The sequence below is a fragment of the Chiloscyllium plagiosum genome, unplaced genomic scaffold (genome assembly GCF_037043375.1).
Source record: "Chiloscyllium plagiosum isolate Xiang-an unplaced genomic scaffold, Cpla_swu_hap1 HiC_scaffold_8, whole genome shotgun sequence".
NCBI lineage: Eukaryota > Metazoa > Chordata > Chondrichthyes > Orectolobiformes > Hemiscylliidae > Chiloscyllium > Chiloscyllium plagiosum.
The window spans coordinates 84,541,345-84,552,006 of record NW_028270146.1 but is presented as its reverse complement, the minus strand read 5'-3'; the positions used below and the strand labels follow the sequence as shown (position 1 = coordinate 84,552,006).

General features: G+C 40.0%; 1 protein-coding gene across 1 annotated transcript; it reads right to left on the bottom strand.

Moving 5' to 3' along the window:
- Positions 1–5,269: 5,269 nt before the first annotated feature.
- Positions 5,270–9,652, bottom strand: gpx2 (glutathione peroxidase 2). The gene is made up of 2 exons (XM_043698079.2): positions 9,345–9,652; positions 5,270–6,509 (listed from the first exon to the last, which is right to left on the bottom strand). The coding sequence occupies exons 1-2, from the start codon at positions 9,609–9,611 to the stop codon at positions 6,159–6,161; spliced, it is 618 nt and encodes a 205-aa protein (XP_043554014.1). The 5' UTR covers positions 9,612–9,652; the 3' UTR covers positions 5,270–6,158.
- Between the last annotated feature and the right edge of the window lie 1,010 nt (positions 9,653–10,662).

The following is a 10,662-nucleotide window of genomic DNA, read 5'->3' as shown; positions in this document are numbered from 1 at the left end:
TTCCAGAAAAGTATCCATATCCATGCAAAAGTGTTTTCTTAAAAGAAAGTCCCAAGTGTTAAATTAGTCAATGGAATTAATGATAATCATTCAATGTATTACAATATAGTAGCAATATGATCTATGCATCTTTCTTACCAGAGTCTGAAGTCTTAAAGTTCTGTGAATGCCTTGCCTGGGCCATTCTGTCACCTGTGTTCTCATTGAATGCTGAGTGGTCTGCTGCTGTTCCTAATGGGTATCCTAACGGATAACTTTCTCACTGTAAGAAATGATTCATTGTGAATCATGCCCTTTCCACCAAGCCCACTCTGCTTTTTCTCTTTTATCATCTTTGACCACCTCAAAGAAAAATGTTTGTTTAGAAAGTTGGTTGCTAGACAATGTTAGATTAATTGTGCATTGTGTGGGGTTAGTCAGATAACTAGTTGGCAGACAGAAAAGAAAGACCAGGAATAAATGGGTTATTTCCTGAGTGGCAGTCTGTGGTTCATAGAATACTGCAGGAATTGGTGAGAAAACTCCAGCTATTGTATATTAATCTTTTTATATGAAGGAGCTACATGTAATGTCTTCTTGTTTGCAGATGATCCAAAGCTGGTTGGGAGGGTAAACTATGAGGAGGATGCAGAGATGCTTTAGTGTGATTTGGACAAAATAAGTAAGTGGGCAGATGAATGCGAAGTTATCCACTTTAGTAGCAAAAACAGGAAGGCAAATTATTATCTGAATAGTGATAGATTAGGAAAGGGGGAGGTGCCATAAAACCTAGATGTTCTATATACCAGTATCTGAAAGTAAACATGCAGGTTCTGTAGAAGGCCTTCATAGCCAGAGGATTTGAGTAGAAAGCAGGATGGCTTGCTACAGTTGTACAGGGCATTGGTGAGTCCACACCTGGAGTATTATGTGCTGGTTTGGTCACCTTACCTGAGGAAAGGTGTTCTGGCTATGGAGGTAGGCAACAAAGGTTTACCACACTGATCCCTGGAATGGCAGGACTGACAGATGAAGAGACACTGGAATGGTTAGGATTATATTCACTAGAGTTTAAAATAATGAAGGGGATCTCATAGAAACCTATAAAATTCTCACAGGACTAGATAGGGTAAACACAGGAATGCTTTTCCTGGTGACCGAGAGTCCAGAACCAAAGTCACAATCTAAGGATATGGAATGGGCCATTAGGACTGAGATAAGGAGAGCTTTGTTCACGTGAGCCTGTGGAGTTCTCTGCCACAGAAAGTGGTTGAGGCTAAAACATTGAGTGTTTGCAACAAGGAGTTAGATATAGTTCTTCGGACTAAAGGAATCGAAGGGTATGGGGAGAAAGTGAGAATAGGGTGCAGAGTTGATGATCAGCCAAGATCATATTGATCTGCTTCATTTGCCTCCATGATCAATGGCCACATTCTTCCTGAACCCTTCATTCACTCAACCTGGCATCCACAAAGCACCAGCCTCACAATATAAAAATGTGCTCGAGGACTAACTCAGGCATGACTTGAGGATTTAAAGCATGTGCTTTGGAGCTGAGGAACAGCCAGGACTTATCTGCTTGTACCAGATCATTTTACATTTAGGGGCAGCCAGGCATCTTATACATCTCCTCACCATTTTAAGTGTTGACTCGGAGCAAGGCATTTTCTGTGACTTGGCCTGGTTTTGCGTGCAGAAGGTTTTTTTAGCACAGATAGAGGCAGGCAACCCGTGTGGTTTTGCCTGCTTGTTAGTACAGCAGGAAAGTCAAATACCTACTGGTGGAAGAGTGCTGAAGAGTACATGTTTAAATCAGAGCGACAGTGGATATGTCACTGTATAGCACTGTTGCATCAACATCAGAACTGCAGTATGTGCCAGCAGTTTAAGTGGTAAACATATTACATACTCTTGAAGAAAGTAATGATGTGTGAAAGTCAAAGGGGATGACTGTCACATGGAGAAGGAGGTATACTCCAATCAGTCAGGGAGCATCACCACAATCAGTCAAGGAGCTGGTCTCAGTTCAGTCAGTCAGATGGTTGGTTCTGTGATCTGTGCCCTTGCAGACTGAGGATTTGATCACAATCAGTCCTTGCAGTCCAGTGGAAGCAATGTGAGGATTATAGGTAGATCAGTCGAGTCCTGTTGTGAGATCAGATGGTTGCCGGAGTTCAAGAGCTTTTGGCAGAAGGATGTCCTGATCATCATCTCAGACCTACGCCAAATCCTGAAGAGAGGGACTTATGCTCACAGGGGCTGGGAGCAAATCCATTCTTAGTGCCACCAAGGTACCTGTTGCTGTATTTTATTGCAAGCTGGTTGTTTCAGGGAGAAACCTGGACCACTGTGGCATCTGTCAATTTTCACTTTTATGTGCATTTGAGATATTGCTGATCTCACTTTTAAGAGGGATCCTTCTTCATCTCCTTGTTTGATGATGCCAGTCAAAAAGCAAGGCATTAGGATTCTGTAACATCATTGCTTTACCCCAGGAAAGCGCTTTGAGAGCACTTCATCATCAACCGGTAAAGGCAATGAACAGGAAAGGATTGAAGACCCTTAATGTTCAGCGAATTTGTGACTATTGAAGGAACATTTTGCGGGATTGTGCCAGATATTCAAGCTTGGGTGGGGAGGGGGAAGAATGTCCCAGATTCAGAAGAAATGGAGGAAATACCCCAATCATCTGAAAATGAAGATGAGGCTGAGCTTCAAGAAAATGTCCAGGATGAAGATATTTCCGAGGGACTTTGAGGCCATGCACAACCTAATTGCTACTTAATTCTCGGATGACTGAGATTTTGTTGGAATTATTGTGCATTAAATTTGTTAATCTGACAGAAAAGCCCCTGCATTGTGCAAATGAACTGTTTAATTGGTTTGTTTGCTGCTCTTCACTTTTTGTATTTTGTATCCTTTTTTAATAGTTTAATGAAATCTTCAGTCACACTAATGTTGTCAGTAGTGCATAACTTGCCCTGCCTCAACATTAGCGAGAAAGCAGCAACAAAATGTTGCAAATCTTAGTTTTGGCTATAAATCCTATCTATGAGGCTATATATGAGTCATCAGTTGTCCATTCTCTCATGAGAATTAGCAGATTGACATGAACCCTGATTAAGTTCTTTTTGACCTTTCCTTCATCCACATCTCTTCAAACATTGATTTGAAGTGCACAGAGATTGCGACATTGCCTTGTTATGCGTGATCACAGTGAGAGCATTTAGGTCTGCAAAAGACAGTATTCTATGCACTCTTTCAATCCAGACCATTACACAGCTGCTGAGTGAACATGTCACAACCTTGAATGTCACTGCTCCCTTAAATACACCCTTCCCCATTGAGATGCATGGGATTGTCAATGATTCCACTTTCTCACCCATAAGATGGGTGTAAGTGTCAAACAACATGTGCAGGCCAGACTTTGTGTTGTTGGAGCTGCACTCACCTCGAAAAGTGAGAGTATTCCATTGTTCACCATACTTGTGCTGGTGTACAGGTTTTGGGGAGTCAGGAGATGAATCACTTGCTATAGGGTTCCTAACCTCTGACCGGCACTTGTAGCCACAGTATTTCTAGACATTTTCAATCAACTTGTTGCAGAGTTGACATACCTCTGGAGTAGTTGGAACTTGAACCTAAGCTTCCTTTCTCCTAGGTAGGAGCACTATCACTGTGCCACAAGAGCCCCTGTGACAGTCTTTATGACTGGTTCGGTTTCTGGTTGTTTGAATTGTACTTCAGGCCTATACCTGACACACTGCTATACCATATCTGCCAGGCAATTTATTTTCTGCAGTGCTTTTCACTTTCAAAGTACTGGGTTTACTTTAGCAGAGCATATTCCAAAAGATGTATGTGTTTCAATTTTATTCATAAACATGTTCATGGCACTTTGGATCACATTAGAAATTTTATACCAATCCACTTTACTTATAGATGTATCTAACTGTGGTTTTATAGTTCATTTAAATCTTAGCTTTCTTTCTAATTCCCAGAGCTCTTGAGGCTCAAACATGAAATATGTGCATAATGAGCTAAATGCATAGGTTAACAGAGTCAAAGGCAGAAATGGCTTATTGCCCATAATTTCTCACTTTTACAAATTGTTTCTGGATTGGTTACTTTTCAGTATTGTTAATGGAAAATCACTCAAAATGGTGCTTCTCATTTTTGTCACCATAATTAAACACTTCTTGATAAGGATTTCTCACAACTATTTTACCAATTAAGTGTGATATCTACTACTTTCTATTACTGTCACTTTTAAATCTTCAGCCTGCTTGACAAACAAATCTTATCATTCCTCATAATTAGTCAATTCATTTTAGTTTATAGAAAACTTGCAATATTAGAGGAGTTTTCACATGCATGACTCTGCATACTTACAGGAAAAAGGATACAATCTGCAAGAATTAAGCATATTTTGTGGTTAGCAACTGATTGTGAACAAGAGTTAAACATAATGTTTAAGACTTCATTGGAATGAAGTTACTATTTTGATCCCCAAAATATTATTTTCTTTCACTTTTTAATATTGACTGATCTGTTGCACATCTATTTCTTTGCTATTAGTGATAAGCTTGATAATTCAAAACTATGCCAAAGATTTATTCTAAGTACTTTTCAAAATACCCATTACTTATCAGACATGACAAAAATCAGAGGACTTGTTGGTTTCCTTGTCCATAGTGTAATTAAGATTAATAATTTTCATTTTAAGCCCTTCAGCCTTTCTCCAAAATAAAGGCAATCAGCTTAACCACAGATATACATCAGTGCTGATTTAATTGTCCACCTTGATTGGACAGTGTTTTACTTGTCTCCATCAGAAAGTTTCACTTTTTCTCCACAATATAGCTCACACCGGTTACTGGCTGTCTGGAATACAAGATTAGTTTTGATGTGAAAACAAATTAAGACTGGGAAATACTTTATATTTCATACAAGCATCAAGGTTAGAGATACATGTGCCAACTCAGCAAGTAGTATGGCCACTTTCTTTGTGGCTTTGGAATTCCATTCATTCCTGCTAACCTAATTCCAGGTGAAATATGATGACTAATTACATATATGAAGAATTTATTGTGCTGCAGATTGAAGGTCTTAAGAATAAAGTATAGTTTCAGGGAACAAATGTTCAAATAATTAAGAGCATGAGGCCTGTTCATCCAGAATGACCAAAGTGACTGATTAATTTCAGGCAGGTGATCAAGAAATTGTTTTTATTTTGAGAAATTAAGTACATTCTTAATTGCTGGAACTGAACCAAAAAGAAACAAACAAGTTTTATTTTCAAAACATTCTTTATTATTCATTTCTCATACACAATGTCTACACCAAAAAAATTTCAAACAGTAACATCCTGAAAATTCAGTAACTTTCCTTGGTTTTTCTGGCAGCTTCCTTATTGGATTTAGGAGGATGCCTTCATTTATGAAAGTTCTGAAGAACAGAAGAACTGTTTAAAAACTTCTAAAGGAAGTAGACCTATTTCTAAGATCCATAAATTGGGACAAAAGCAAATTCTCAGCACTTCTGGCAACTTACTGCACAACAATTTTGAAGTGTAACAGATGGTTGACTTATTGGAAGCACATTTACCCTCTTACATTGGGAAAACTGCTTTATTTTCCTTTTATAGTTGAGGTTTTCAGTAACCAGTACGTTCAGGAGGTCCAATCAACAACTAAAATCTCAGATTATCTTCACTATGGCAGGTACTGATCAGATTAATTTTCTAGTTGATTAGATAGTGAGATCAACATGATATTTATCCTTTCTTTCAACATTTGAAAAAGATGTACTAGCTAATGTGATGAGAGAACACAAAGGCTTTTGTTGCAACAAACAGCATTTAAAGATGTTTTTTGAAAAGAAGGAAGCAGCTCAAGTCGTGAGCAAAGATGAAAATTAGTAGAAGACAAAGTAAATCAGTCATGCACTGATCTTGAAGGCAGATGAGAAGACGGAAAGCTATGCAAGGAGCTCAAATGATTGGATGAAATATCTCAACCTCCAATTTTTGTGCACAGCAAACAAGTTCTGTATTTAATTTAGAGTCCGAATTGATAAAAGTCAACTAAAAAAGGTTATTGCAGTTTTCCCATTAGTGAAGGTAATGTGTAAAGAAATATAACTCTGCCTCCTTGCTTATTCCACTAAACTTGGATTCTTTATTTGATAACTTTCAAAAGCCTTTTGATGTCAGGTTCAATCTGGATGGTTTGGAATGTTTTGCTGTAGCGTTTGAAAGGCTCCCCTTCAGGGCCAATAAGAAACTTTTCAAAATTCCAAGCGATATCTGATCGGCTGACTGGACTCCAGATGAAGAATTTGGGATCATTCATAAAGGATGTAGCATCATCTGAAGGAACGGGCAACTTCTCCTTCAGAAATGCAAAGACAGGGTGTGTGCCAGCACCGTTGACGTTGATCTTCTGGAACATGGTGAAATTGGGCTCAAAACCACCACCAGGACGGACATACTTCAGAGAACTGAGTATCTCTTCATTATGACAGTTTTCCTAAAAAAGGTTATAACAAAATGCATAACACATGAATTTCAAATTTAATTCATTCATTAGCATTATACACAATGACATTTACACCTTCGGCCACTGAGTAGATGTTTCTCAAGGTAGGATACAAAGCCCAATCATAGTCATAGGGGTGTATAACACAAACGTTGTTTGTTGCAGACCCAATGGGCCAATGAAGAACAACAAATCTAATCCCATTTTCTAACACTGTCCATAACCTTGCATGCTTTGACATTGCAAGTGCACATATAAATATTTCTTAAAATGTTAAGAGTTTCTGCCTCTAACACACTAAAAGGCAGTGACTTCCAAATTCCACCACCCTCTGGACGAGCTACACAAATACTTTGGCTACAAGAGCAGGTCAGAATCTGGGAATTGTGTGGATATAAACCTCCTGACTACAGGTCAGGAGATTGATGGCATATTCTTTACCTACTTGGAAGGGTACAGCTCTAACAGCACTTAAGAGGCTTAACAATCCAGGACAAAGCAGACTGATTGAAAGTGGTGGATGTTTTGCTAATCAATACTCATTCCCTCCAGATAGCTCAAATCAGTGCACAGTAGCAGCAAGGTCTTCCATCCACAAGTAATTAATTAACTTCAAAAGCACCTTCCATAACTGCAAGCTCTATTGCCTAGTAAAACAAAGAAAATAGGACCACAGGAATGTTATCATTTACAGGTTTCCCTCCAGACTGCCTACCATTCTCATTCAAAATACATTGTCATTCTCCATTAGTCATCGGATCACATTCAGGAACTCCCTTTTTCACTGCGGGTGTACTTATGTCATATGGTCTGCTGTGGTTCAATACGACAGAACTTTAAGGCATAAGAGAACATTATCTAGATTTTTGGATAATGAGGATGTGAAGGGATATGTGGAAGGGGATTGCACTACGTAATAGAGCCAAACTAGATATAGCACTGGTGTAGGCACAATGGGTTGAAATAGCCTCCTTCTGCACTATTGTAATATTTCTGATTCTATGATTAGAGTTTGATCAAAGTGATAATTAGTATCTTAAAGTGAGGTTGCAGAATGTAGACTAGTTTGGAACCAAGGTAACTGAAGATAGTCACTAATGGAGGAGTAATTAAAACTGGGGACACAAGAGGTCAGACATAGAAAAGTGCAGATACCTCCTAGGATGGTGAAAAGGGAATGGTACTTACTACAAGCCAAGACACTGGCAAACCAGTTTACTGTATTTAGATTAGTATTTGGGAGACCAGTTAAGAATGGTGTTGAAACTATCAAGTGTAAAGGCAAATAACAAAAGCACAGGAGGGTTTCAGCAAGGTTCAGAAAAGTTTTACAAAGATGTTGCTAGGATTGAAGGGTTTGAGCTAGAGGAGAGGCTGAATAGACTGGGTTTTTTTTCCCTGAAGCATTAGAGACTGAGGGATGATCTGAGGGGTTTATTAAATCATGAAGGGCATGGATCACGAAAAGAGCCAAGGTCTTTTTCCCAGGGGAGGAGACGTGAGTCCACAAAACTAAAGGCTGTAGGTTTAAGGAGAGAGGGGAAAGATTGAAAAGAAACCGGAGGGGTAACACAGAGGGTGGGTGCATGCATGGAAAGAGCTGCCAGAGGTGGTAGAGGCAGGTACAATTACATCATTTAAAAGGCCCCTGGATAGGTATATGAATAGGAAGGGTTTAGAGCAGTATGAACCAAATACTGGCAAATTAAACTCTATCAGTTCAGAATAATCTAAACTTTTCATGTTGGACCAAAGGGTTGTTTCCATGCTGCATAGCTATTACTTGGTAAGCAGAGATAAGAGTGAAGTTGGAATGATGATACAGTGGTTAAAAAAAAAACCGATGGGTTTTTGTGATGGCATGAATATAAGTTTGAAATTTCATTAGGGCCAAACACGACATAAGGGATGTGAATACTATCTAACCACATTGTTGCTCAGCAGAGCTCAGTGGTTAGCACTGTTGCCTCAGCACCAGAGTTTCAGGTTCGATTCCAGCCTCGGGCGACTGTGGAGTTTGTACATTCTCCCAGTGTCTGCGTGGGTTTCCTCTGGGTGCTCCGGTTAAATTTCCAACTTTGCTGACCTCAGTTTGTGAAGTAATTTATTCCCAGTCTAAAGCTCCAATATCAAGAAACATTGTATACATTAAAAGGATATTCAACTCTCTCCCTCCAAGATGAATGTTAAAAGTTCATGGGAAGAAGCATTTCCATTCCAGTAAAACAAAACCACAAACATTTTATCATGGGCTTGGGCGACAGCCATTAGCGATTACGATGTACAAAGGAAAAACATTTGGAGTGTAACGATTTAATATTTAACAAATTTTAAATGCACTCTTTAAACATGGAAGGCGATAGGTTGCTCTGGGTGTTGCAGTCCATGCCCAGATCGAGATAGTGCAGAAACAAAAAACCCAGGCTCCAAACCCCCACTCCCCCGAACAGGGTTCTCTGGCCCAGACACCAATCCCCAAAAGGGCGACGCCAGGCTAATGAGACCATGTTCAGAATCGCTCCAGTAATTTTCCATGGTGATAGTTGAAGTGAAACCCAGCCTTTTTTAAAAAAAGCACTAAATAAAACACGAGGGTGCGCTCAGAATTTCCGCTCGAAAGTGCACAACTAACCAACCCCCAGAACAGCCACTGAATGAAGTCAGAGAAAATGACCACGGGTTTAAAAATAAGCATAGACTTGAACATAATAAGTAGGTTTGCGCTAAAATGTCTCGGTTAAATCGAGCGAGTTCACTTTACGTTAAAAGGAGCGGGGATTGGTGGCATATGTTACCATAACTCAGCTGGTTTGCGGACTCTCTCACCTGGTGCCCGAATTGGTTACAAGGGAAACCCAGCACAACGAAGCGGTTCGGGTGGCGACTCTGGAGCTCGTTGAGCTGGGTGAAATCCCTTGTGGTCGTGCCTCAGAGAGAGGCCACGTTCTCGATCAGGACCACCTTGCCCCTGAAGACATTGAAGTCCAGCTTTTCCCCGGCCAGGGTGACGGCGCTGAGGTCGTAGAATGACTTGATGCTCTGAGCCATGGTGCAAAACAACCGAGTGCAGACTCGCTGAGGGACAGCACTCATCCAACGGCAGCTAACAGCCACCTGACTACAACTATAAAGAGTTCTGTCTCTGAGCAATGACTGTGCGAAAATTTAGCCCCTCCCTTTCCAGAGGTTGGAATACTTAATTATCCAGAATAGCAGGAAACAGGCTGACCTCAGATACTGGTGAGGATTTTTAGACTACTCCCCACGAGAATCAAAATCTGACACTCCTCTGTTAGGCGGGACTTAAGAATGTTTCATAACTGGTCATGTTTTAAACAAACCAAATTTGGAAGAGGCAGATTATTTGTCTGCACAACCGTCTTGTGAAAAGTGCGGTAAATTAACACTTCCGCAAAAGCGAACCAAGACTACCCGAAACCAAAAAATACATTGAAATTCCAAATTTAATTAACACATAGCCTCAGCAGTTTTGTGGGCTTGATTTAGACATAAGTGGGAATTTTAAGTCATCCTTTCTAAAGAATAGTTTTAACAAGGCAGTTCCGCCAATATTTGTTCAGTCATCAGAAATGAATTAAATCAAAGGTGCTTAATGTATCACTTTCCATTCTGATGTGGACAGGTTCCCCAGTGTCATCGAAACAACCTTTTTACACATAACCTGTATGGTCAACAGGGACTACAAGTGGTGACTCTATTTTTTTCTTTTTGGATGGGAACACTCCTTTTTTTTTTTCTTTTTTAACCCCCACACTACCGCCTAACCGCGGTAGTGCTTATTTTTCCCCAGCACCCATGGTGTGTGTGTGTGTAAGTGTGAGACACAAGGTGCACAAATCTTTATTCAATTTCCACCACCAGGAAGAAAGGAAAACACCCAGGTAGCCAGTGACAAGCACTGCCCTTCACATCAAGGGCAGTGCTGTGTGATCAAAACAGTGAAGGGGAGGGTAGGGACTAAATCAAGTGGTGACTCTAGATGACTGTTAACATGTGTTCCAGTTTAGTGCACTGATTAAAATGGTTTGCTGTAATTAAAGGTCCTTTTGTCGAACTAAACCAACTAGTTATTTTTGAGCTCGGTGAAAATACTTAAGCAATCGACAATACTCATCTCCCATTG